The sequence below is a fragment of the Podarcis muralis genome, chromosome 2, assembly GCF_964188315.1.
Source record: "Podarcis muralis chromosome 2, rPodMur119.hap1.1, whole genome shotgun sequence".
Taxonomy (NCBI): Eukaryota; Metazoa; Chordata; class Lepidosauria; order Squamata; family Lacertidae; genus Podarcis; species Podarcis muralis.
Window position 1 is genome coordinate 21488741 of NC_135656.1, and position 27398 is coordinate 21516138.

Genomic DNA, 27398 nt, shown 5'->3' on the forward strand with positions numbered 1-27398 from the left:
AGAGCAGCAGCCTGCCTTGTTGGCACCGCTAGTCACGCCTGGGAGGGTGCCCCGTCACCTCCCGCCGGGAGGTTTGACTTCGTGCCACCATTTCGTACCCTCCTGATCCTGTTTCGCATTCCTGCCTCTGGCATTTGTATAATGAAGGTCAAGAGCGAGCCGGGAGCTGAGAGAGGCAACTGTTTACACTGGGCTGTGTGGGCGTGAAGTCTGGCTGCCTCGATGTCCTCTCTTGCTCTGTCTAGCCCCACTTTCCTCTCCTACGCAGAACCCCCCCCCCCCTTGCTGCTGTATGCCTGTGTGGGGTCAGCGTGGCTTCCTTACCAGGTGTGCGTGACCCAGCGGTGGGAGATGCAGGGCTTTCGGACGACGTTCGAGCCCGGGAGAATCTGATTTTCACTGTCAAACTTCGTTCACCTCCCGTAGCTCAGCTGGGTAGAGCATGGTGCCCATCATGCCAGGGTTGCAAGTTCGATTCCCCTATGGAGCAGCTGCATATTCCTACATCGGAGGGGGTTGGATGAAACTCAGGTTCACTTCCAACTCTACAATTCTATGGGCAATCGGTGGATTTTTATCCTAGGGGACAATTTCCCAACACATACTAGCATCATTGCTCATCTCATGCAGGCATATGTAGTACAGTAGTACCTTGGTTCTCAAACTTAATCTGCTCCGGAAGTCCGTTCCAAAACCAAAGCGTTCCAAAACCAAGGCACGCTTTCCCATAGAAAGTAATGCAAAACAGATTAATCCATTCCAGACTTTTAAAAACAACCCCTAAAAGAGCAATTGAACATGAATTTTACTATCTAATGAGTCCATGGATCCATAAAGCAATAATCAATGTACTATACTATAAAATAAAGAAGACAGTATTGTAGATGATGAAAATTAAAATTTTTTTTTTTCTCTTACCTGCACTGATGATAGTCATTGTTTGGATGGGGGGCTTTTATCCATTTCTGCAGTCACACAATCAATCAATCAGTAGCTGAACTGGGTTCCACACAGTCACAAAAACAAATGAACCGAAAAAGCCTCAAAAACAAAAACGCAAAATAAATAGCAAAACAAAAGCACCAAACTTAATCTGTTCCAGAAGTCCGTTCGACTGCTGAAATGTTCAGAAACCAAAGCGCAGCTTCTGATTGGTGCAGGTGCCCCGGAAACAATAGCCAACAGCCGTATTGGACGTTCGGCTTCAGAAAAAAATTTGGAAACCGGAACACTTACTTCTGGGTTTTTGGTGTCTGAGAACCAAGGCATTTGAGAACCAAGGTACCACTATTATCATTTTTTTAAAATTGGCTACAGGTTGATCGGCACCACCTTCCATATGCCTCGGGTTGAAATGGGTTAAGGGTGAGTGGGTAGGCTTCCCAGGGAAGGAAGTGGGTGATTCCCAGCAAACATTTCATTGTCATCATTTTATTTTCTATAGGACTTTCCCACAGACAGGGCGCCATACAGTTAATTATCCTCATTATCAATAAAGCGCTGAGTGTTTGTGTCACCAGCCGTACCTGTGACAACTCCCAGAACAACCAGCATCTGGGAGGAAAACCCTCTTAGCAGAAATCTTTGAAAGCAATCTACGTGCAAATCTTTGGCTAATATGCTATGTCCAGCTTCTGAGGCAGCAGCAGGCCTGGGAACAGCAGTTGCGGACGTAATTCTGCAAAATTCTGTTTGGCATCACCCATTCATTGTGTGTTGGGTAACACACGGCACAAGGGTGGGATGAAAGCGAAGTCTTGTGGCCCCTTGAAAGTTTAACAAATTGTAACGCAACTTTTTGTGTTCACTACATCAGATGCATCCAGTGTAATCCTCAGTTATGCACGCACACACACACAAAGTTGCAAAGGGAGGAGTTAAAATTGTGGGATGAGAGGGAAACGAAATGCAAACCGATAATTCCATTAGCCAGAAAGCATGCATAATAAACACAGTGAGCCCTTGCTATATAATAATACACAATAAAGCTACCGTATGTTTCCGTGTGTAAGACTAGGTTTTTTTCTTTTAAAATTGTGCTTAAAAGTGGGGGTTGTCTTATACATGGATAGTGCATGGGGTGGACGTTAGATTGGTTGCTGCCCTGTCTGTCAGTGGCTATTGGGCGTGTTATTGGTTGCTGCGTCAATGGCTGGTGTTGATTGGCTGATGCTGCGGCAATTGGGCAGGCGAGGGGACAGAAATCCCCCCTAAAAAAAGCTCAACAACTCTGTGCCATCTCCCCCCATTTTTGAGTACCCCAAAATATGGGGCGTCTTTTTTATGGGGGCGTCTTATAGATGGAAAAGTACGGCACTTAGTTAACTTACGTAGTGAGAAAGCAAACCATTTTGTACTCCGGCCAGAGTACCAGAGCAGTCCACCGCTGATTTTTAAATGGTTATGCTTCAATAAAGGAATTTCAAAGGGAGGTTGCAACATGAAACTGACGAATTACAATTCATCAAGAAGTTCAACTCTATTCATTTGGGCCTGAATAGAGATGATAGTTTCCTTTCCTACTACAGAAGTTTATTGAGTCAATAAAACAACCACCGTATTGTATAGGACTGCTGCTTATTTTTCATTCATTCCAGTTCTAATTGAATTATCGCCATCTTTACTTGGTGGATTTCATTTCCCTCTGACCCCGCAGCTCAAAACTCCTTCTCTTACAACTGTGTATATGTATGTATGTATAGATTGTGTGTGTCTGTCTGTATATGCATATAGCTTACGTCGTGAGATTTGTTAGCCTTTCAAGGTGCCACAAAACTCTCTATTCTTGCGACAACAGATTTAACACAGCTGCTCCTCTGGAAATCACCACTAGTATGGATCAACATAGGGTAAGGTTACCAGATTTTTTTTCAAAGAATCCGGGGACACTTTTTTTAAAAAAAAAGAGGGGGAAAATTATTTTAAAAAACTATTTAAAAAATAAAGAAAGAAGTAATATCTTCTCTTCTGTGGTCTCCTCTGTCGCGCGGCCTTCCTGTGGGCCTCAGCCTGCTCTCTTGGAGCGCTAGCCACCATGGAGTAGGCTCGGATCGGGCCTGGGCTCAGCCACGTGTCCTTGCCCTCCCAGTGCTCTCCTACCTCTCCTCCTCAGCGGCAGTGGCAGCAGCGGCGCGGCAAGCTGAGGCTCCCCTCTTTTTTCTCCTTCCTCTTTCTCCTTCTCTCTTCCTTCTCACTGCGTCAGCTCCGGGGTTTCTACTGGCCTCAGAGCGCTGCTGGGCAGTTGGCCGGGTGGTTGGGCGCTTTCGCTCCCAGCTCAATTTGGGTTGCGGGAGGGGGGTCAGCGGTTCCCCCAGTTGACGCTGGGCTTCCCCAGTTCCCCGCGGCAGTGGCAGCAGCAGTCTCAGCAGCCTGGAGCCAGCCTGGTAGCTCAGTTGGCTCTGGCTGGCTTCAGGAGCTGCTCTGTGCTGTGGCGTCCACCATTTTGACTCGCTGGAACTCCCCATATGATATGCCGTTGAACCAATCACACAACATTCATTCCCTACTAATAAATCTACAACACTTAAAATATAAACTAAATGAAATCCAGGGACAGATTTGTAAATCCGTGGACTGTCCCCGGGAAACGGGGATGTCTGGTAACCACAACATAGGGTAACGGTGACAGCGTGAGATTCATGTTAAACGTTCGATTTATTTGCACACAATTTCTGGCATGCGTTATAAGCTAAACTAAGCAAAACAGGCTTCAACCCAGGGTCGTTTGTTTTTTAATTGTCATGTCATTGACAGCTTCATGGCTGCATCTGATCCACATTATTATCCTAAGTAAGATGCACGTCGCCTTTGCTTCAAAGCAAGATGAACGGACTAGCAACGAAATGCCATAGTTAGTGTGTGTGCATTATCTTGCAAAAATGGGTGGGCGCCAGTCCTTCGGCGAGCCTCTCAGCCACATCAGAACACCAAACAAAGCCATAACCCTGAAAGGAGTTTATTTATTTGGAGAATGTTGCACCCGCAGCCCTGTCTGCGGAGAGAGCAGTGGGAGGGAAATGGCTTTATCCATCCCTAAAGGCACAGTGTGGGGGGTGATATTGTGAAGCAGCTGGCTTGGCTTCCTTTGTATTGCCTTGAAGGCTTTAGGAGTTGCCAGTACACAGGATGTGAGATTAAAAAAGTGGCGAGAGTGTGGGGTACATACGAATGCCCTCACCTGTTCCCTTAATCTCCAGTGACTCTCCCGCCTATACAACTTGCTTATTCCTCCTCCAAAATAATCACCAGATTGGATCGGAACTGCGAAACCTCCAGCCCCCATACCTTGTTGGAAAAGCCATCAGATGATTATAGATCAGGGGTCAGCAACCTTTTTCAGCTGTGGGCCGGTCCACCGGCCCTCAGACCATGGGGGGGGCAGACTGTATTTTGGAGAGAAAAAATGAATGAACTCTTATGCCCCACAAATAACCCAGAGGTGCATTTTAAATAAAAGGACACATTCTACTCATGCAAAAACAAGCTGATTTCCGGACCGTCCGTGGGCCGGATTGAGAAGGCGATTGGGCCGTGTCCGGACCCCAGGCCTTAGGTTGCCTCCCCCGTTATAGATCAATTCCTCCTGCGGAAAAGTGAGGGAAGGGGGATAAAGGCTTTTATCAAACACAAATAAAATTATGAAGACTGAATGCTTTTAGGCACTTTTTGAGCACAGTGGAACGGCGATTAGGTTTCAGCTTCAATGCCCCTACATTTTCTTTCCTCTGTGCAATCCGATTCCAAACACGCTCGCTTAGAAGTGTGATCGACTGGGTCCAGTAGAACACACTCCTTGGCTCATTGTGCTCAAGACTAGTTGGAACTCTTCAAAACATGCTCTTGGTTAGTTCTGAGGTTCTCCGTCTGCCATAATGAGCCTGCTAAGGCAGGAAGATATTTGGCATCTCCCAGACAGATATTTCTGCCCCCCTCCTCCTCGCAAACAAGACAATCTGAAGACACTACTTGCAAAACAATCCAGGCTATTTAAGGCGATGGAAATTATTGGCCTTAAATGTGTCTGTGGTGGACGGCAGCCACCCCTCCCCCCCGTAGCAACAACAAGAAGGCAAGGCCAGTACACAGCCGGCTCAAAAATGGTGCATCTCCTCCTATTTTGTGGACCTGCTGCAAGACCATGCACTGAACCAATGGGTGCCCTACTGCTTCTGGTTTGGTTGGTATGCAGATAGATGCTCACTTGGGGGCAAGATGAAGGCTAAAAATCCTAGATATGCGTCCTTCCTTGGCTATTCAGTTCCACTCCACACTGCGGGACCCATTGCTCAGCAATTATTCATAGGTTGGATTGCAAAATTTGAAGGAAGGGGCTAATCGCATAAAAAGGGAAGCTGGCTCTTAATTTTATGGAATTGATTGGCTTTTGCTTTGTAATTTGAACTTGCCAATACATCTGCCAAGGGAGACTGAGGACAGAGGAGCTCATAGTTTCTGCAGGCATCTCACAGTCCTGATTGGACTACAGGAAAGAGCCAAAATGATACAAACAGAGGAGGAGTGGATAACATATTCTGTCTGTCTCATGCTGGGATAATCCTACAGCTTTTCTGTCCTGTTGTGACCTGAAAACCAATAAAGGTTTGATTTTTTTAAAAAAAAAGTTTTGACAAAGAAGAGGAGGGGTGTGTGTGTGTGTCAAGATAAGTTTGTAGTTTGAGAACTCTGGATAGATGAGGCAGAGGCTGTAATAATGATGTGGAACCTGACACACTGCCAAGTGTCACACTACTGCCACATCATATGCACCACAATGAGCAACGGATCAAAAGAAATCGAATGTAGAAATCTGCTGGCCAAAACATAGGGCATGATACTGTACGGTTCTAAGTCCCATTGGCCTTAATGGAAGAATAAAGCACATACCTTATTTTTCCACTGAAATCACTGCACTCAAATGTCCTTAACACTGATGTGATTGTGGCTACTGGATTTTGTTAGGAAACACAGGATAAAACATGTAATCTTTAAGCTGCATGGTTTCAGCCGCCCTCTAGTGTCCCAGCCCAAGAATGCATGGAAACAGCTTCTGGTCTTAGTTCTTAACAAAAAATCAGAATGATCAGAAATTAAACTTAACATTACAACTTCACAGATTTTAATAATGGCATCAGTGAGTGTAACTACAGAGCTGGGAATGGCTAGGAGTGACCTAGCTTTAAAAACTTGAGCATCCCAAAAGCCATGATGAACATGTGTTGTTACCCTTTGATGAAGGGCTGTATAATTAATTAATTAATAATTAACAAACAAACAAATTCCCACCATCCCTGACTCACTGGCAAAGCTTAGGATGGGAGCAGGGAGTGCAACAACATCAGGAGGGTGGCAGGTTCCCCCAATCCCGGTTTATAGACTCGCATTCTAGATATCCAAACAACTGGAAAAAGGCATCCCTAGGAGAAACAAAAGGGACGCGGGTGGCGCTGTGGTCTAAACCACAGAGCCTCTTGGGCTTGCCGATCAGAAGGTCGGCGGTTCGAATCCCTGCGATGGGGTGAACTCCAGTTGCTTGGTCCCTGCTCCTGCCAACCTAGCAGTTCGAAAGCACGCCAAAAAGTGCAAGTAGATCAATAGGTACCACTCCGGTGGGAAGGTAAACAGCGTTGCCGTGCGCTGCTCTGGTTTCGCCAGAAGAGACTTAGTTATGCTGGCCACATGACCCAGAAAAACTGTGGACAAACACCAGCTCCCTAGGCCTGTAAAGCGAGATGAGCGCCGCAACCCCAGAATCGTCTGCGACTGGACTTAACTGTCAGGAGTCCTTTACTTTTACCTTTTTAGGAGAAACAAGGAAGCATGCAAATAATTTGGATTGTTGGGTGAAGATAGAGAGGGGCCCTGTCTTTATGACAGAGCACACACCCTATAAAGGTAAAGGGACCCCTGACCATTAGGTCCAGTCGTGACTGACTTTGGGGTTGCGGCACTCATCTCGCTTTATTGGCCGAGGGAGCCGGCATACAGCTTCCGGGTCATGTGGCCAGCATGACTAAGCCACTTCTGGCGAACCAGAGCAGCGCACGGAAACGCCGTTTACCTTCCCGCCGGAGCGGTACCTATTTATCTACTTGCACTTTGACGTGCTTTCGAACTGCTAGGTTGGCAGGAGCAGGGACCGAGCAACGGGAGCTCACCCCGTCACAGGGATTCGAACCGCTGACCTTCTGATCGGCAAGCCCTAGGCTCTGTGGCTTAACCCACAGCGCTACCTGCATCCCATCACACACCCTATGCTTGTAAACAAAGACCCCAGGTTCAGAGTCCTGGGAGGAACTCTGCAAATCAGTGCCCACAATACTGAGCTAGACAGACTAATAATGGTTTGAATTGGTACAAAGGCAGTATCTTTTCCATAAGCACAGACTTGGAATATGGCATCATCTGCATTGTTATGATAGCAATTGGTGTACCAAAGTCAAATGCCAGAACGCTACATGCCCCAGAAGAGCAAAGCTGTCTGTGGAGTCCAAAAGAAACGGTTTATTTCCAATATATTGCTTGGGGGATTCCAGAGTCACTGTTTTCAGGTGGGGTTCAATCACACACAGGCTGTCCAGATCTAGGGCACTTCCAGAAGACCAGTTTATGGAGCCTTCATCCTGATCTGTTTGCAGGGAAATCTCACAACTAGGTTGGCTATTTCAAGAGAGTTCCGTCAAATTTATTTGTGGCAAGAGATGAAATGGTGTTGCGTCAAAACAAGCCTAGCAGTTCGAAAGCACATCAAAGTGCAAGTAGATAAATAGGTACCACTCCGGTGGGAAGGTAAACGGCGTTTCCATGAGCTGCTCTGGATCGCCAGAAGTATCTTAGTCATGCTGGCCAAATGACCTGGAAGCTGCGGACAAATGCTGGCTCCCTCGGCCCATAGAGTGAGCTGAGCATCGCAACCCCAGAGTCGTCTGCGACTGGACCTAATGGTCAGGCGTACCTTTACAAGCGCCTATAGCTGTTTGCCTGTCCTGCACCACCCTACGTTAGCCTGCTTCAGCCCACGGAGGCAATGAAGGATGCTTTTTTCTCCAGTACAGTGGTACCTCGTGTTACATACGCTTCAGGTTACAGACTCTGCTAACCCAGAAATAGTACCTCGGGTTAAGAACTTTGCTTCAGGATGAGAACAGAAATTGTGCTCTGGCGGCACGGCGGCAGCGGGAGGCACCATTAGCTAAAGTGGTGCTTCAGGTTAAGAACAGTTTCAGGTTAAGAACGGACCTCCGGAACAAATTAAGTACTTAACCCGAGGTACCACTGTATTGGAGGGGTGAGGATTCAGTTGTCAGTTTGATAAGGTTGGGGGTGGGAAGAGAGGTGGGGGGGGGAGGGAGAGAACGGGTGTCGTTTTATGATCTGAAAACAGACGATGTATATATACTTTTGTAACCCAAGAATTTTTGCAATAAAAACATTTTTTAAAAAAAGATAAAAGGCGGACAAATAAGTCCTAGCAAACAAAGAATGGATACAAAAACTTATGGAATATGCAGAAATGGCGAAACTTACCAGAAGAATAAGAAATCAAGATAACAAACTTTTTATAAAAGAATGGAAATAGCTTATTGAATATTTACAGATAAACTGAAAACAGATAAAAACATTGGCAGGACTATTGTAATTACCGGCAGTTTCGTAAGAGTATATATTTAAAGAAGATGAATAAATGAGCAAATTGGGTTAATTTGGATATGCAGAAGATATTAAAAGGAATTTAAGGAACCGCAGAAAGAGGGGGAAGGAAGCCAAGTTGTGAAATGTCAAAATGATGGTAAAATTTAATGAGCTGTATAAAATTAGTGAAATGTATAAACTTGAAAAGTATAAATAAAAATTAAAAAACACAAAGAGAGGCGAATAAGCCATGGCTCGTCCATCACAACCATTCTCAAAGGAGGAATGAATGGATGAGGGGGAGGAAAGTTCTCATTTCTCTTTTTTTAAAAAAAATCATTTTCATTTGATTTTACAAGTAAAAATTTGTAACAATCCAAATACATATCCATATATGGAAATTACTCTGAATCTCAAGACTTCCCCTCATCCCCTCCATGGGTCCTATATTGAACATTTACAACTGCATATCATTCCATAATCTAAACTTTGTATCCCTCCATACTATCCAAAGTATTTGTTACAACACAAGCAGTGCTTTTTTCTGGGGTTACGCATACCCCTAAACATTTTGTGAATCTTCGTGCTTTTGTCCATTTACTGTATTTATGTGCCACCGATTCGAACTATAAAATGGTGATTTTCTTGAGTCAAAATGAGAGTACCCCTATGCATTTTTTTTAATTTTACAAAAAAAGCACCGTTTACAAGTGAAATTAAAATCCTGCTAATGTTTTCATCTGCTGAGGGGGAGGAAAGTTCTCTATTGCAATCCCCTCCTTTGACCCTCCTATTCTCCAGCCCCTCGCTGCTCAGCGTGATTGAAATCCCACTGAACTCGAGGCCATTTACTCCCAAGTAAACACACGGAGGAACCGCACAGAGTAAGAACATCTGAAGGCAGCCCTGTTTAGGGAAGCTTTTAATGTTTAATGTATTACGGTATTTTAATATATATATATATATATATATTGTTTAAATAGTTTTTATTAAGTTTCTTACAAATATAACACATACTACAACAACAAAAAAATCACAAATATAAACAAAAAAGAAAATAAAAAACCCCATAACAACACCTAAACAACACAAATTAATTGGTTACTTAAACTTCTAACCTCATAAACATGTTCTGGACTTCCTCTGAGCCATCCCATCTGAATTTCCTTGCATTTAAATGTAGCAGTTTTCTCATATCATTATTAAAACACAATATTCCAATTAAACTAAAATTTCTTAACTTTTCTTCAGGTTCTAGATCTCATTTATTTAACTAACCCTTAATTTAGTCCTAGGCCTATTTGGTACTTTCAAGTAATTTCTAATTTTTAATGTTACAGTATTTATTCCAATAGTCTTTAAATTGCTTCCATATTTTAATATTTTTTGGGAAGCCGCCCAGAGTGGCTGGGTATAAATTATTATTATTATTATTATTATTATTATTATTATTATTATTATTATTATTATTAGGAAAGGCTCGGCTAAGCGTCCGGCCAGTTTCCCGCCCGGCGGAGCTCCTCACTTGCGCGTCGGGAAACGCCCCCCGCATCCTCCCCCGCGCCTCGCCTCCCCCCCCTCTCCGTTTTTCATGAATGGAACGGGAACACCTCCGCAGCGCGCACGCGCCCTCTTCCCCGGGGCCAATGAGGAGCGGCGGCTGTAGGCCAGTGTTGTGGTCACGTGGGCGTTTGTAGTTGCGGCGGCGGCGGCGCCCGCGGCTCTACTCTCCGGCGGGCTCTTTCATCGCGCGGCCCGCCCGCCTTGCGGCACCCCACGCCCCCCCGTCCCTCCCTCCCCACGCCCTGCGCCGGGCCATGCCGCTGGTGCGCTATCGGAAGGTCGTGATCCTGGGATACCGCTCTGTGGGTGAGGAAGTGGTCCAGATCGGGGGAGGGGAGGGGGGCACGTGGCCAGGGGGTGGGTGCTCGGGAGGTGGCAAGGATTGAGGGGGGGGGTCTCCTCGCGTAGCGGGGGGGGGGGGGAGAGGAGCTTGCACGAGGGTCTGGCCGCGGAGGCTTGGAACAATCAAAGGGCGCGTGGGGAAGGGCGGGCAGGATCACGGGTGGGCGCTAAGAAGGGGTCGCGCGGAGTGGGGGTCCCCGGGGCGGGGGGCTGGTTTGGAAGCATGCCATGGGTGGGGTGGGGGTGGCCGGAAAGCGGGGAAGGATGAGGAAGCGGGTCTGGTGCGTGTGGCGAGGACGCCGCACGTGGTGCGCCCGGAGCAGCCCTTGCCATCCGGAGCGCGGGTGGGGAAGGCGGCGAGGATTGGGAGCAGCTGGGATAAATGACTTTTTATATATATTTGGGGAGGCTTTGGTTTTAGCGGGGTGCGAGAGGACCGGGAGGGGAATCGGCATCTCCAGGTGAGAAAGCGGAGAGGCGCTTCTGCGCCTTTCTAGCAGGAGGTGCGCGCGTGGAAGGGAGGATTTCGGCAGGTGTGTCCGCGCCAGGAACACCTGCCGGAGATTCCCTCCTCTCTCTACAGCTCTCTCTTAAAGGGGGGGGGGAGCCCCGCCCTGGTCTAGGACTAGTCAGGTAGGTCTGATTATATGGGCGACTTTGCTGGGGGTCTTCGGAAATGTAGGTAGGGGGTGATTTGGGAAATAAGAATAGCAACACCACCTGCATCCTGATCTTCATGCTTAAAATATCGGGAAGGGGCAGGCACCAAAATCGTAGAACTTGAATATTGACAGGATCAGGCCAAACGGAAACGGGGCAGTGTGGGGATTGGTGCCCTTTGATTCTCCGAGCAGCCCGTGTTTGGGGATGGGCTGCCCTGCTCTCTGTGTTGTGGGTTTCCTGTCTGAGAGCTTCCTGGGCTTGAAGTTCGTACATCCTGAGACAGAAACATTTCTCCCTTTGCTGCTTGCACAGAATCGTTGTTGCAAAGTGCCATAAATCTCTGCCAAGTGTGTGGGGGAGGGGGGAATCGTGTATGTTTGTGTGTGTGTGTTTTTTCCCCAAGGGAAATCACAATGCAATTACAAGCCCCCTGCCCAAACTTCAAATCTGAGCATGTCCTATTAAATACTTGTTTAGGTATAAGTTGCTGGGGGGGGGGTGGATTTGTTAAGATCTGCAGTGACGGAGTTAAAATTCTGCATGCATTTGCATCCACGAGTAACACCTCCCCCTTTTTTCCCTAGTCACCTATTTATAGTGAACTGGAGCCCTCCTTGCCTGTCCAGAAAAGCTTTAGCAGCTCCTGAGTCCAGAAAACTTGTAGCTTCTGGACAGCTTATTGCCTGACCTTTCCTAGTTTCTCCTTGGGGAGTTATTTGCACATGCACATTTCCCTGCTCATCTGACCTCTTCCCTGAACACAAATGCAAGAGGTCACTTGGGGTCTGTTTTCTATTAATTCACATGCAGTGGGAGGAAATGACCAGAGGTCAGAGGTCATAATGGGAGGCTGGGTGGTGAAATGGCTTGTTTTCTTATATTAAGCCTTGGGCAGCCTTTTCTTCCTTGGGGTTGGGTGGGTAATAGAATCTTGATGTGCCTGTGCGTGAGAATTCTATTTTAAGGCTAGGGGTCCTTTCTGCGACAGAAGGGGTTAATACATTTCTAGTTGGCGTGGACCCTGTGTGCGTAATGTTTGGGTTGTTGATCCTCCTCCTACAACCATCTGTGCCTTGTTTGAACAGGTCAAGCTGTAGCAAGAGTTCTGCTTTGCTGGTGTGGGGCTGTTGGAAAACAAAATGTTCCATGTTTGGTATGGGTAAATGCAGCCATATTTAATTGCACACCTCTGCTCTCCTGCAGCGTTGAACATCAGTGCCTTGGGATTGTCTTGTTGCTTGCGCATGCAAACAAATGGTGATTTAGGGGAGTGTTCGGCCATGTCATTCCCCTGAATGAGGTTAAGACAATGACTTCACATTTTTATTTACTTTTCTTGGGTGTGCTGCCCCTTTTTTCGGTGTTTAGAGCCCGTATTAAAAAGAATAAAGAGCCTCTCTTTGCTTCACAGATAATTTAGAGATGTCAGAAGGCTCTAGTAAGTTGGACTGGAAGAACCCTGGGTGCCAGGTTGCCCAAGTTGCTAAACATTCAAGGAATTTGAAATATTTCTTTCAACACAGCAAGGAGAATTCTAAGAATCCGTACTGCCATCTTCCCAACCTAGTGCCCTCTAGATGTTTGGAACTACAACTCCCATTAGTGGGAACCAGTAGAGCCATGTGAGCTGGGGCTGATGTGAGTTGTAGTCTGAGGACACAAGGTTGGGGGGCGGCTGTTCTAGTGCATTAGACTCAGATCTAAGGCACCCGGCTAGCTAGTCTGCAGTAGAGAATCGCAACAGAGCAGCATCTTTAAACTAGCTACATGCTGGATGCTGACTCAGCTATAACAACAACAACAACAACAAACAACAACAACAACAACAACAATAATAATAATTTACTCTGGGCGGCTTCCAAAAAAAATTTAAATACTGTAATACATCAAACATTAAAAGCTTCCCTAAACAGGGCTGCCTTCAGAAGCCAAGTTACAGGGAAGCAGGCAGAGGGCCTTCTCGGTAGTGGCACCCACCCTGTGGAACGCCCTCCCACCAGATGTCAAAAAGAACAACAACTACCAGACTTTTAGAAAACATCTGAAGGCAGCCCTGTTTAGGGAAGCTTTTAATGTTTAATAGGTTATTGTATTTTAATATTCTGTTGGAAGCTGCTCCGAGTGGCTGGGGAAACCCAGCCAGATGGGCGGGGTATAAATATTATTATTATTATTATTATTATTATTATTATTATTATTATTATTATTAGTTTCCCCACTTCTGCTCATCCCATCCTCTGGTCCAGATGACCTCTTGGGCTTGTGGGCTTCCCCCAAGGCATGAGATGAGGCCCGTTCTGCATGTACCAGCAGATGTCTAAGCTGCTGGCTCTTCTGTTTTCCTCCAGACTACTTGGCAACACACAAACAGCCTTGGGGAACCAGCTTTGTAGCCTAATTAGGCGCAACATTGCAGCCCGTGAGCCAGTCTCCTTGCATTCAGAGACGTGTGTGTGTGTTGCCAAACTCAATTTATGGTGAGGAGGAGCCCGTAGCTGATACATGGCTATCCAAATATTGATCCGCAATACTGAATGCTGTATTTGCTTGATGGAGTTAAATAAAACAACATTGCCTGAACTGACCCCAAAACAATGACTTACAAATTGGTACTGGCTAAAAGCTGCTGACATATTGATTGCTTTTCACTGTACAGGGGGGAAAAAACCCTTTCTCATCTCAGTTGGATTAATACTGCAGGATTTGAGACACGGTACTAATATCTAAGACTGTAGTCCTGTGCTCATTTATCTGAAAGTAATGGGACTTACTTCTGCAAAAGCTTATATACATTGAGCTGTAAATTTAGTAGATGAATTTGTTTAAGAGGGAATCCACAAGATAATTGATATTAAGCAATGAGTATGTTTTAAATTTCTTGACTGAATAACCGAGTGATCTAATCAATTTGTTAAAATTAAAAATTAAAAGCATGAAATAGCACCACTGAGGATTAACCATTGAGAGTTTTAGGAAGCCTTAAACACAAGGGGTTGTTGTATTCAACAGTGCACAAAGTTAAAGAGAATTAGCATTGATCTTCTGCTATCAGGTCATTTTGTGTAAGAAAGTCCACAAGTGGACTGGTTGTATCTGTATGTACAGTTTGTAAAGGATAAGAAAAAACGGGGAATTTCACAGCACTTTTATTGAACGTGTGAAGTTTATAATTGGCTGGCAGGTATTAAGAATATATGCGGCATGCCCATCTATACACAGGCTCCAGTATGAAGAAAATTGTAAACAGAGGGTCCCAGAAGGCATGAAATGTAAGAGCCACAATTTGTGACAAGTATATTCAAAGATAAAGTGTTTTCCTCTAAAAGCCCTCCACTCTGCAAATTCACATCAGATCTTCAAATTAACTGAATGTGTTAGTGTTTTCTGTATATCAAATGGTACCATGAAGACAACTTTCATTATTTACTTTCCCCCTTTGAAGATCTGTCACCAGCCTAAAAATTCACATTTGCAATTTTTTAGGTTTTCAAGAGACAATTCCCTCTGCCTCTTTTGAGTTCATCCAAATTATTCTTGAGCTCTCAACCATTTTTCCATTGCCCACCTTGAGTTATCGCAGGGACGATAGTGGTTTGAAACTAAATTACTTTGCTCTATCACTGTGTTTCGCCTCACCCCAGAACTTAAGCGTGGGAATTTCCTTGACAGGTGGGGCGATCTTAAACTGGGAATCAGTGTAATTTTGGGGGGACCTGCTGGAGGTGTTTGTTTTCCTCTGAATGCTGAGTTTATTGGCTGCTGAGATCCAAAGAGCACACCTGAGGCAAGGCTTTCTTTTCTCATCTTTCCTCTTCAGGTAAAACATCCCTTGCACACCAGTTCATTGATGGGGAGTTTCTGGAGTGTTACGACCCTACCGTGGAAAGCAGTAAGTGTTAGATCTTTTCTGGGTATATCTAGGCTCTTGTTTGTTACAGTCAAGCAGTGATCGAGATAGAGGGAAGTCTTGATCATTGGTAGATATATATTTTCTTTGACCCATGGGCAGAGCAATAGAGCCCTATTTCTGTACCAAGCAAGGCAAAAACGGACTGTTTTGGGTTTCAGGTGATGCTAAAAGTCAAATAGCTGGGATGTTGTGTGGAAAGCTCAAGTGTTTTCTCCCCAGTGATAAACGGATTCAGTAGCACCTCTCCTCACTTCCTGCCAGGCCGCAAACCCTCCCTCATCGCAAGAGTCCTTTCCTGTTTTCGAATGGGGCTGCCACTCACACCCACTTCATACAGCGGAACATTTTTTAGGTTATCTGAAGGCCAATTTCCCCCATAAATCTGCCTCGTCCACTTCCGGTTTGCCCTGTGTGGTGATCACTCCTGGGGAATTACTTTTTTTGGGGGGAGGGGGGAGATTTATCTACCCAAAACATTTCCCTGAGTTGCTATGGCGTTAGATGTTTTTAGCGATAATTGTCTGTTGGGGTTTGTGCATGTATTGGAGCTTGCCACTTTTGTTCCTTTGTAACTGCCTGGTCTTGGTAGCTGACAATTATTATTTCTACGAGCTGGTGGGAGAATAGTAAATGTGCCCCTGAGCACATGCAGAATGCCTTTCCATTCCTACTGAGCAAATGCACCTCCTGCGAATTCTGGTGCTACCCTGCAAATAATCAGGTGAATCTAACTCTGCATGGGATCTGGATATAAGCTGTCACGACACACACAGAGAGCATCTTTGCCCGTGGGATGTGGCCGGGCTGTTTTGTAGAACCGCTTTGCCTGCTTCAACTAAGCAGTGACTGGAGCCAAAAGTTTCAGGGGTCCTTTTGCAGCCAGCTTCTTGGGCAGCTGCTTTGGGGGAAGCTAATTTACTCCAGGCAGATGCTCCAAAAAACATAATGGCTATGATCAAAACAATCCATATCTGCACCTGGGCTTTTGTGGCTGTTCATTTCTTCTTTAGCTGTGCAACATACACACACACACTCTCCTTGCCAATTTACTCTTTAAATCCAGAATGCGGCAGCTAGACTGGTGACTGGGAGCGGCCGCTGAGACCGTATAACACCGGTCTTGAAAGACCTACACTGGCTCCCAGTACGTTTCCGAGCACAATTCAAAGTGTTGGTGCTGACCTTTAAAGCCCTAAACGGCCTTGGCCCATTATGCCTGAAGGAGTGTCTCCATCTCCATCATTCTGCCCAGACACTGAGGTCCAGCGCCGAGGGCCTTCTGGTGGTTCCCTCCATGCGAGAAGCCAAGTTACAGGGAACCAGGCAGAGGGCCTTCTCGGTAGTGGCACCCACCCTGCGGAACGCCCTCCCAACAGATGTCAAAAAGAAAAATAACTACTAAACTTTTAGAAGACATCTTAAGACAGCCCTGTTTAGGGAAGCTTTTAATGTTTAATATGTTATTGTATTTTAGTGTTTGTTGGAAGCTGCCCAGAGTGGCTGGGGAAACCCAGCCAGATGGGTGGGGTATAAATAATAAATTATTATTATTATTATTATTATTATTATTATTATTATTATTATTATTATTATTATCTCCCTTGTTGGTCTCTCCCACACCCCAGTTTTCTTAAAAACACTTTTACGGCGTGCAGAAAAGCCATAACAGACGAGCCCTGCATGTGCACATAGCAATATTTTCAAGGCCTCTGCTCCTTGAGAGTTTTCTCAATATCTGTTCTGCGAGAAGACGCCGCGAAAGCAATCACTTTGCTGTTGCTTCCTCAGCTCAGGTGAAACAGCATTGGCTTGACAGCCAGGCAGTGATGGGGACACAAGGGACAGATTATAGTGGCTGGCCGAGGACTAAACTGGCAGGGGGAGAAATGGGGGGATAAAAATAGCTTGAGCACAGAACTTTGGGGTGGAGCCAAGGATGTGGCTTAGTTTGGGGAGGGGTGCAGCAGGCACAGAGCAAGGTTGCTGTAAATTGCCTTCTTCCCTCGCTTCCCACTTTAGCTTACAACAAAATGTTGATGCTGGGAAAGGATGAATTCCATCTGCAACTAGTGGACACTGCCGGGCAGGTAAGATAGGTTGTCTTTCTCTGTCTATTGATATTTCACTGCTCTCCCGCAGCACTGTGGCCTATGGGATTAATTGCTTGCTTTGACACATGGTCCCGAAAGGCCCATAGTGCAGGGAGGTATCTCGAGAAAATTCATCTGAACTTTGCCAGAGATCCATTATCTGGGCAGGAGTCACGTGCTGAAGCATGGTCCACACACATGTGCATTCATGGTCCACACACGTGTGCATTCATGGGCTTCAAAACGGGCCAATTGCTGAACTGGGTTGTCTTCAGATTCACAAAACGCATCGAAATCGATGAGCCTCTTCCTCTCTTTTTTGTTTCTGTCCAGGATGAATACACAATCTTGCCTCACTCATTTACCATTGGCATTCATGGCTACGTGCTGGTGTATTCCGTTACATCTCTCAAGAGGTAAGAAGGCCAAGAGTTTGGTGTGTTGATGGAGGCTGCTCTGAGTATTGTTGGTTGGTTGACCTTAGGGCTGGGCGATACCTGGTTTTCAGTACAGTGGTACCTCGGGTTACATACGCTTCAGGTTACATATGCTTCAGGTTACAGACTCTGTTAACCTAGAAATAGTACCTCGGGCTAAGAACTTTGCTTCAGGATGAGAACAGAAATCATGCTCCGGCGGCGCAGTGGCAGCAAGAGGCTCCATTAGCTAAAGTGGTGCTTCAGGTTAAGAACAGTTTCAGCTTAAGAACGGACCTCCGGAACGAATTAAGTACTTAACCCGAGGTACCACTGTATTGCAATGCAGCTAAACATCATGATACAGTGGTACCTCGGGTTACAAACACCTCAGGTTACAAACACTTTGGGTTACAAACTCCGCTAACCCAGAAGTAGTACCTCGGGTTACAAACTTTCCCCCAGGATGAGAACAGCAATCGCGCGCCAGCGGCAGCCCCATTAGCGAAAGTGTGCCTCAGGTTAAGAACGGTTTTGGATTAAGAACGGACCTCCAGAACGAATTAAGTTCGTAACCCGAGGTACCACTGTATACCCGTATATCACAATATTGGCTGGTTTCACGGCTTTTTCCTGCATTGTGTTTTTTGCCGGCGCTGGCTCTTGTGATTCACTGCCCCCTGCAGGAGGCAGGTGGAGAGCTGAGTCGGCAGAGTTAATGGGCTGCAGGAATCGAGAGAAGCATTGGCTGGCTTCGCGGTTTTTCCCACATTGTGGTTTTTGCATAGCGCGCACACCCACCCACCCACAGATATATCATGATTCGCGATACAGTCATACCTTGGAAGTCAAACGAAATCCGTTCGACTTCCAAAACGTTCGGAAGCCGAAGTGCGGCTTCGGATTGGCTGCAGGAAGCTCCTGCAGCCAATCGGAAGCCCCGTCAGATGTTCAGCTTCCAAAGAACGTTCACAAACCGCAACACTCGCTTCTGGGTTTGCGCCGCGATCTGACAGCGGGCGGGAAGGTGACGTCGGGACGGTGCGTGACTAAAGCACGCACCGCCCCCATGCAACGTCACAGCCAGTACAGCGCCCGCCACAGTGGAGAGTGTCGGGGCGCACAATGCGCCTCCTCCCCTCGCTAGTATCCACCCCGGAGCCGTGGCAAAGGTGTAAAAGAGCCACATGCGGCTCCGGAGCCGCGGGTTGCAGACCCCTGGTCTAGCCCTAGTTGATGGTACAGAGCCTTGTTGCCTTGCAAATCTACTCAAATGATTTGAGAAGGTCCTATAATAACCTTAGTTTTTCTCTTCCCAATTACGGTTTTCCATGTTTCCATAACCCTTTCCAAATGCTCCACAACTGCTGGCCTCTGTTCTTTTTCTGTTCTAAATGGAACCATTCAGATTAATGCTATTTTTTCACATATTCCAGTGAATTGTTGGAGCTGAGCGCTTGAATGGGGGACAAGATGAGCTTTCTACTTCCATGCAAAGTCAGTAGGACCGCATTCAGAGCTATATTTCCCAGAGTGGTTTCATCATAGTCAATCCTTCTTCACAGGGAACTCTGGGAATTGTAGCTCAAAGGAAAGGGGTACCATAGTGCTTTAAATGCATGTCATGAACGTGGTCTGTGTAGCTTAACCTGAGCGACACTGTCTTGTGTTCGAGAAGTGACGTCCTATCATTCTTCCTCTTTGCTCTCTTCTCAGTTTTCAAGTGGTAAAGTCTTTACACAGCAAGTTATATGAAAGCAGAGGGAAGACAAGGTAAATATTAATTTGGTGGCGTGCGGGCAAGAAAGAGCACAATTGGAAAGAATTCTAGAATGGAAGTAAAAGCTCTTGCGAGGAATCCTATTCAGAATAAGGAATTTCTCTTAAAAAAAGGGAAACGTGTTTTTCTATGGAATGTTTGGGAGCAAATAAGATGGTAAATAACAAATAACAAACTAAATATTGATGTACGTAATTTTTATTTCTTAATTATATTTAGTGGTAGTATGGTTGCATTATTTTTTGTAACATAAAATCATTCAATAAATATTATTAGTATTTTTTTTAAAAAAGGGAAACGTTGACAGCTATGAGGTGCGGGCATGTGCTTGGCATGTGTCTCCAAAAGTCAGTCACATATGTAGGTCTGTGAGGGTTCTCCTAACAACTTTCAGCACCCTTCCCAAACTACAGCTCCCAGAAATCTTTGAGGGAAGACATGGCTGTTTAAAGTGGTATCATAGCTCTTTTACTGCATAGTGTGGGTGGTGTTACAATAATATGTGCTGTTTTTCTCGAAATTATTTCTATGGTTTAATAGAGTTTATACAGTCGTACCTTGGAAGTTGAACAGAATCCGTTCCAGAAGTCTGTTCGACTTCCAAAACGTTCAGAAACCAAAGCACAGCTTCTGATTGGCTGCAGGAAGCTCCTGCAGCCAATCGGCAGCCCCGTCAAACGTTCGGGTTCCAAAGAACGTTCGCAAACCAGAACACTAATTTCCGGGTTTGCAGCATTCAGGAGCCAAAATGTCCGAGTGCCAAGGAGTTTGGGATCCAAGGTACGACTGTATATGTATATAGTTTTATTTCTAACCTTCTTTAATTGTTTTTTAATGCTTGCTTTTTCTTTTAGCCACCAGTCTGATCAAAGTTCAGGGACTATGGGAGTTGAGGTCCAATCATAGCTGTCAACTTTTCCCTTTTCTTGCGAGGAATCCTATTCGGAATAAGGGAATTTCCCTTAAAAAAAGGAAAAACGTTGACAGCTATGGGTCCAATGGACGGTCACAGCTTCTCCACCTCTCCTCTAAGCCCAGGCTTTCCCAAAGTGTTTGGGTCGCCAGCTGTTTTTGGACTACAGTTCCCATCATCCCTGAACGCTCATCCTTGCTAGCTAGGGATGATGGGAGTTGTAGTCCAAAAACAGCTGGCGACCCAAGTTTGGGAGACCCTGCCCTTAAACGACACACAGTGACATGGTACAAATCGTTTCATGGAACCATAGAGTTGGAAGGGACCCCAAGGGGGCCATTGGGTGCGACCCCCTGAAATGCAGGAATAATTTCTGATTGAGTTCTGCAAGGAAAGGAGCAGCTCCCATCAGAAGTGCATGTCCTTGCAAGAGAAGTGCCACAGTTCTTGTCTTGGCAGCTCCTATGCAAGAGCAGCCTTTGAGGCAGGAGCTGGTAAGATGCTGAACCCCTGGCTGTTGGAAGTGCTTTGGTGAGTGGTTTTGGGGTTGAGCCCTCCACTTTTCCTAAGAAAAGAGAGAGCCAGTGTGGTGTAGTGGCTTAGAGCAGTGGACTCGTAATCTGGTGAACCGGGTTCGCTTCCCCGCTCCTCCACATGCAGCTGCTGGGTGACCTTGGGCCAGTCACACTTCTCTGAAGTCTCTCAGCCCCACTCACCTCACAGAGTGTTTGTTGCGGGGGAGGAAGGGAAAGGAGAATGTTAGCCACTTTGAGACTCCTTAGGATAGTGATAAAGTGGGATATAAAATCCAAACTCCTCCTCCTCCTCCTCCTCTTCTTCTTCTTCTAAGAGTGTCTCTTTCTCCTTTGGCAGGATGCCGGTAGTGCTTGTTGGCAATAAAGCTGATCTGTCTCTAGAAAGGTAAGAGCTTTGCCTTCTCTCGCCTGAGAACCAGGGTGGATAAAAATCAATGATTTTTTAAAAATAAAAATAAAAAGCAGGGTTTTGGGGGGTTTTTTAATCAGATTTTTTTTTTTAAATTTAAAACGGATTTTTTTTATTTAAATTGGATTTTTTAAATAAAATGCTTTTGGAGGAAAAATCTTTCTAAAGATAGTTTTCTGTTTAAGTTTACATTATAGTCCAAAGGCTATTCATCAGGAAATAAGGATTTGTTTTGAGTTTTTCATGTGTGCTAAAACTCACACCAGTTAACAAACATGGATACATATGCTATAACGTTATTGTCTTAGTTAAATAAATTGTTATTAAGGAAATGATTATTTTTCTCCTTCCAATAAAGTATAGCAGAAAAGTTGTCCAAATAGAAATAATAATTTCATAATTGTACAGTGGTACCTCGGGTTGCATACGTTTCAGGTTACATACGCTTCAGAGTACAGACTCCGCTAACCCAGAAATAGTGCTTCAGGTTAAGAACTTTGCTTCAGGATGAGAACAGAAATCGTGCTCCGGCGGCGCGGCAGCAGCAGGAGGCCCCATTAGCTAAAGTGGTGCTTCAGGTTAAGAACAGTTTCAGGTTAAGAACGGACCTCTGGAACGAATTAAGTACTTAACCCGAGGTACCACTGTATTTCTAATAGTATAACCAAATCAGTGATTTTTGATAAAACTGTAAAAACTACTCTGAAAATTTATTATTCCAAAAATGAAACCTTCCTCTGGTTGTAAATATTAAAATTATATCAGCAAGAATGAGTCTTTTTGTAAAAAAATAATAATGATTTATATCAAGTCTTACCGACTAGTGATTTAAATCGATTTGATTTAAATCAAATCCACCCTAAATCAAATCCACATACAGACTGAGCCTTAAGGATGGGATCTGTTTGCTTCAGTCTGTTTCTTTTCACACACCAGGCATAAAAGCAGCCATTTTGGGATTGGGGAGGTTAAATTTTTTGTGGTTAAATTTTTGATCTCTTAGAACAAATGCTGTTCCTTTATGTCTCTCACTAGGATCACATTTAACTTCCCTTAATTGAAGATCGTTTCTATTATCATTCCTTGATGATGATAATAATGGGAGGGTTGTTTTTTGGGGGGGTTGTTTTCATGTATTCTCTCACACTAGGTATGCTTGCGCACGCCTTGCCACAGTATAAATGGTGCATTGTGCGAGCCGACCCCTATCTCCTTGCTGGGCTCCAATCTTGCCATATTCCAAACATTCATAACATTCCAAAGTAGAATTCTGCCTTGAATAGGCCCCTGTTGTAAGCGCCAAAGGAATCTGTTGGTTCCTGATTCTAGGGATCAGGGTCACGCGTTTCTGAAATGTAAAACATTTCTACATCAAAACGGGACTTTTAGGATTGACATAGGGGGAAATCCAGCATTTTGGTGGTTTTGGTTTTTTTACGGAGGATTCTAGTCCTTGTGGAGGCAATAAAAGTTTTCGAAACACATCAGTGTTAGTCAAAAGCTTTGAATGTAGATGAGAACTGAGCAGGGATGGGAACAAGTTTATTCTTTCGCCCTCTAAAAACAAAATAAAGGTAAAGGGACCCCGACCATTAGGTCCAGTCGTGGCCGACTCTGGGCTTGCGGTGTTCGTCTCACTTTACTGGCCGAGGGAGCCGGCATACAGCTTCCGGGTCACGTGGCCAGCATGACTAAGCCGCTTCTGGCGAACCAGAGCAGCGCACGGAAACGCCGTTTACCTTCCCGCCAGAGCGGTACCTATTTATCTACTTGCACTTTGACGTGCTTTCAAACTGCTAGGTTGGCAGGAGCAGGGACCCAGCAACGGGAGCTCACCCAGTCGCGGGGATTCGAACCGCCGACCTTCTGATCGGCAAGTCCTAGGCTCTGTGCTTTAACCCACAGCACCACCCACGTTCCTAAAACAAAATATTGCAACCCAAATAATGTCCTAAATAATTCTGTACTTGTCCAAATATTTCCTATAACGCACCCATACCTTTTTTCAGGCATTCAAAGTAATAATAATAGGAATAATAATAACTTTATTATTTATACCTCACTCTTCTGGCTGTGTTTCCCCAGCCACTCTGGGCAGCATACAGCGCTGTCTGATTTCTTTTCATTAATTTTACCCAGCTGCTTCGCCGGTCCCAGATCTTCAGCATCAGGTGTCTCAAATGACAACCTGTAGTGGTGAACTGATGTCTCCCCTGCTTTCATCTCCTCCCCTTTGTTTGTGTGTTTTAGCCGTCAGGTGAAGACTGATGAAGGCCGGAAGCTTGCCGATTCTTGGGGCGCCGTGTTCTTGGAATCCTCGGCGAAAGAAAACCAGGTACGATACCTGTTTGTTGTGCTCTTGCACTGGGAGGCAACTGAGTGTGACTTTCTGATGTCCACAGAAACCTCCCTTTCTTCTTCCAGTGGTTTGAGCATTGCCATGACTTTGTTTTTGATGTGGAATTAGCAGGCGGCCTCTGTTTCAGCTACCAGAATTTCAGAGCCCCTGTATCTAGGAATGGGCAGTTTCCTCGCTTATTCTTTACTGTCTGTAAAGCGGGTGGCGCTGTGATCTAAACCACTGAGCCTCTTGGGCTTGCTGATCAGAAGGTCAGCTGTTCGAATCTCTGTGATGGGATGAGCTCCCATTGCTCTGTCCTGGCTCCTGCCAACCTAGCAGTTCGAAAGCACACCAGCGCAAGTAGATAAATAAGCACCTTTGCGGCGGGAAGGTAAACAGCGTTTCCGTACGCTCTGGTTTCCGTCACGGTGTTCTGTTGCGCCAGAAGCAGTTTAGTCATGCTAGCCACATGACACAGAAAGCTGTCTGTGAACAAGCGCCGGCTCCCTTGGCCTGAAAGTGAGATGAATGCTGCAGCCTCATAGTCACCTTTGACTGGACTTAACCGACCAGGGGTCCTTTACGTTTACTGCCTGCCATAAGATACTGTGGTACCTTGGGTTACATACGCTTCAGGTTACATACGCTTCAGGTTACAGACTCCGCTAACCCAGAAATAGTGCTTCAGGTTAAGAACTTTGCTTCAGGATGAGAACAGAAACTGGACTCCGGCAGCGTGGCAGCAGCAAGAGGCCCCATTAGCTAAAGTGGTGCTTCAGGTTAAGAACAGTTTCAGGTTAAGAACGGACCTCCGGAATGAATTAAGTACTTAACCTGAGGTACCACTGTAATTGCAAAGGTAGGTGCAGGTGTAATCTCAAGTGCTTCCAGTGGCAGAAGGGAGACATGCCCCTGGCCCAGGCACCTCACCAAAGAACACATAAAACAGGGATAGAGACCTTGTCCAAACCCACCCACCATGTTGCTGGACTCCCATAATCCACGACCGTGCTGGCTGGGGCTCATTGGAGCTGAGCAACATCCGGCGGCCAATGGGTTTGCCAACCTTGCAAACCTCAGAAGGATCCTCGCCTCCTCAAAATGTCAGGGACTGGACTGAGGAGGAATGGTGGGTTTTCTGAACCTTCCCAAGGGCAGGAGGGCAGTATTGATTTAGAATAGTGGTTTACAGAAGGGCATAGTCCAGAGGGGAAAAGCTGGGAAATACTGGGTGAGGAGCAGCTAGAAGAGCACTAGGAGAGAGACAGCTGGCAGATTCAGTGTCCTTGGACTGCATTCCTGAAGCCCCCCTTCCGATAATAATAATAATAATAATAATAATAATAATAATAATAATAATAATAATAATAATAATAATTAATAATATTAAAAAAAATTATTTATACCCCGCCCATCTGGCTGGGTTTCCCCAGCCACTCTGGGCGGCTCCCAACAGAATATTAAAAACACAATAAAACATCCCTAAACAGGGCTGCCTTCATTTGTCTTCTGAAAGTCGGATAGTTGTTTATTTCCTTGACTTCTGAGGGAAGGGCGTTCCACAGGGTGGGCGCCACCACCGAGAAGGCCCTCTGCCTGGTTCCATGTAACCTCACTTCTCGCAGTGAGGGAACCGCCAGAAGGCCCTCAGAGCTGGACCTCAGTGTCCGGGCCGAACAATGTGGGTAGAGACGCTCCTTCAGGTATTCTGGGATTTCCCGTCATAGGAGTGACATAGATTAATGGGGATGGAGGGGGCGAGCCTTTACTGGGAGCAACGCCGTTTTTTAGCGTGATTATTAAAGAACTTATCTGGTAAGAACGCTCCTTTTGTTTGGCCTGCTTAATTCCTGCCCCCGGGGGAGGCATCCGATTCCCCGAAGCCTGACAAACGCAGCAGCGTTCCCCTTCTCCTCTTGGGTAACCCAGGTGTGTTTTGCCTTTCTGTGCCTCGCAGATGACCCAAGGTGTCTTCACCAGGATCATTGAGGAAATCGATCGTGTGGACAACTCCTACGGCGAACAGCGCGGCTGCATCCTGATGTGACGATGCTCCTTTTCCCTGCCGGAAGCCGTTCTGCTGGTGGGAGGGGGGGTGTCGAGAGAGTCAGGCCAACTCTGGACAGGCATCGCAGATCCCGAGAGGCCCTGAAGAGCAGGTCTGGAATAGCTTACGGGTAATCCACACACACAAACACAGTATACCTCATTGCCCGTCCTCTATACAAGACGGCTACGTTTTGCACATTCGTTTGCTGGAAGCAATCTGTGTATGTATATGTGTATATGTATATGTATATGTATATATATATAGATATAGATATGTATTGCCAAATGTTTACAGAACCGGGAGGGTGTGGGAGCACAACAGGATCTATTTATGTTTTTTGACGGAGGAGCTCTTCTGTATATTTATAACTGTTTAATTAATAGGCGCACAAGTTTACACACATAGGTGTCTGTTCACTATTTGGCATAAAGGGGAGGCAGCGGAATGTAAGTTTTTGGGTTTTTCAGTCGTGCCTCTTCCAAGTCGTTGCCTTATTTTTGGCGGGGTGAGTTTTCCGGCTGCAGACTGGATCCAAAAGTGGATTATTTTCCTCAGCTTCCGTTGGAGCGCTGGGAGGCGTGAAGTGGCCATTAAGTAAACAAGGCCCACAAAACTTTAATATTATTATTATAATAATAATATATCTATATATGCAACTAAAAGCAAAGTTCTTTAGGAGCCAGATGGAGGGAGAAAACCTCTGAGCACCTATTCAGATGCTATTGCATGTACTTTCAAGCAAGAGAAAGCCCCCTAGCTTAGTATAATGAACAGAGGTAAAACACAAGAGGTTGTTCTGAACCCTTAAAATGTCCCACACCTTGCTTGCAATTGTGCATACCTTTCGGCGGTTCTCTAAAGCACCGCAAATGCTTTTGTTGTTAAGATCTTCTGTTAACACTGATGAGTGAGATGCAATGATTTTGTGTCCTGTTACTGGACGGGAAAGCTCTCGGGCCTGACGCGTATTGTGATTCCCAAGGAGGAAATGCAAACTGAGAACGTCCCAGCTGGGGAGAAAGGATTTGGCTGGATGCACCTCCATAAAATACTGCAGGGCTTATAGGACCATGCGGACGTGTTTTCTCCAAAGTTGCCCGTGTCTGCTTTCCCTGAGCAGCCTGGGTTCAGGCATCACAGGGCAACCCTGAATGTAGTGAGATGTTAGTAGTTTTGTTTCTTTTAAGGAGGCTCTTAAATGAGTTCCGTTCCGTGGGATCTAAGAAATTGGCTGCCCTCCTCCATCCTCTAGACTGAGCACAAACAGCATAGCTGTGACTCTCCTCTGGTGCCTTTTGCTCTGCTTACTTGTCGACAGGACCAAGCAGGAAGCAGTTGGGCACAGAACTTGAAGTAGGCTAGGAACTGAAGGGGACGCAAACCGTAGTCTCTTGCCATAACCACCCAGAAACGCAAAGGCATTGCTGGGTCAGCACAGACTCTGGGAATGACCTTTTTCTCAGGGGTGGGAAGTCTGTGGGGCCCTCTAGAAGTTGGACTCTGATTCCCATTGGTCTCAACCAGTATGGCCAGTGGTCAGGGGTGAGGGAAGGGGTAAAAACTTAGCGCCCCTGTCTCTATAGTTGAAGCACATTATGCTGTGGTTGAGGGGAAATGGAGGAAACTTTGCAGGTATCTTGGGCATAGTGGGGCCTGGCGCATATTCTTGGTTTATCGTAGTGTCTGCAGCAGAGAGGCTTAAACTTTTGAGGAGCTGTTCCCTGCCAACGGCCACCTCCTGATGGGATTTGAATTCA

General features: G+C 45.8%; 1 protein-coding gene across 3 annotated transcripts; it reads left to right on the plus strand.

Annotated features, from left to right (window-relative positions):
- Window positions 1-10297: 10297 nt before the first annotated feature.
- RHEBL1 (RHEB like 1) lies at window positions 10298-26994 on the plus strand. 3 transcript variants are annotated; one of them, XM_028712228.2, is made up of 8 exons: window positions 10302-10497; window positions 15014-15085; window positions 17126-17193; window positions 17530-17612; window positions 19329-19385; window positions 21179-21226; window positions 23501-23585; window positions 25549-26994. In XM_028712228.2, exons 1-8 carry the CDS (start codon window positions 10446-10448, stop codon window positions 25636-25638), a joined length of 555 nt encoding a protein of 184 aa, XP_028568061.1. In that variant the 5' UTR covers window positions 10302-10445; the 3' UTR covers window positions 25639-26994. The 3 variants fall into 3 exon arrangements, with proteins under 3 accessions (XP_028568081.1, XP_028568061.1, XP_028568071.1); XM_028712238.2 differs by lacking the exon at window positions 10302-10497 and adding an exon at window positions 14444-14465; XM_028712248.2 differs by lacking the exon at window positions 21179-21226 and having other exon boundaries at window positions 10298-10497.
- The last annotated feature ends 404 nt before the right edge of the window (window positions 26995-27398 follow it).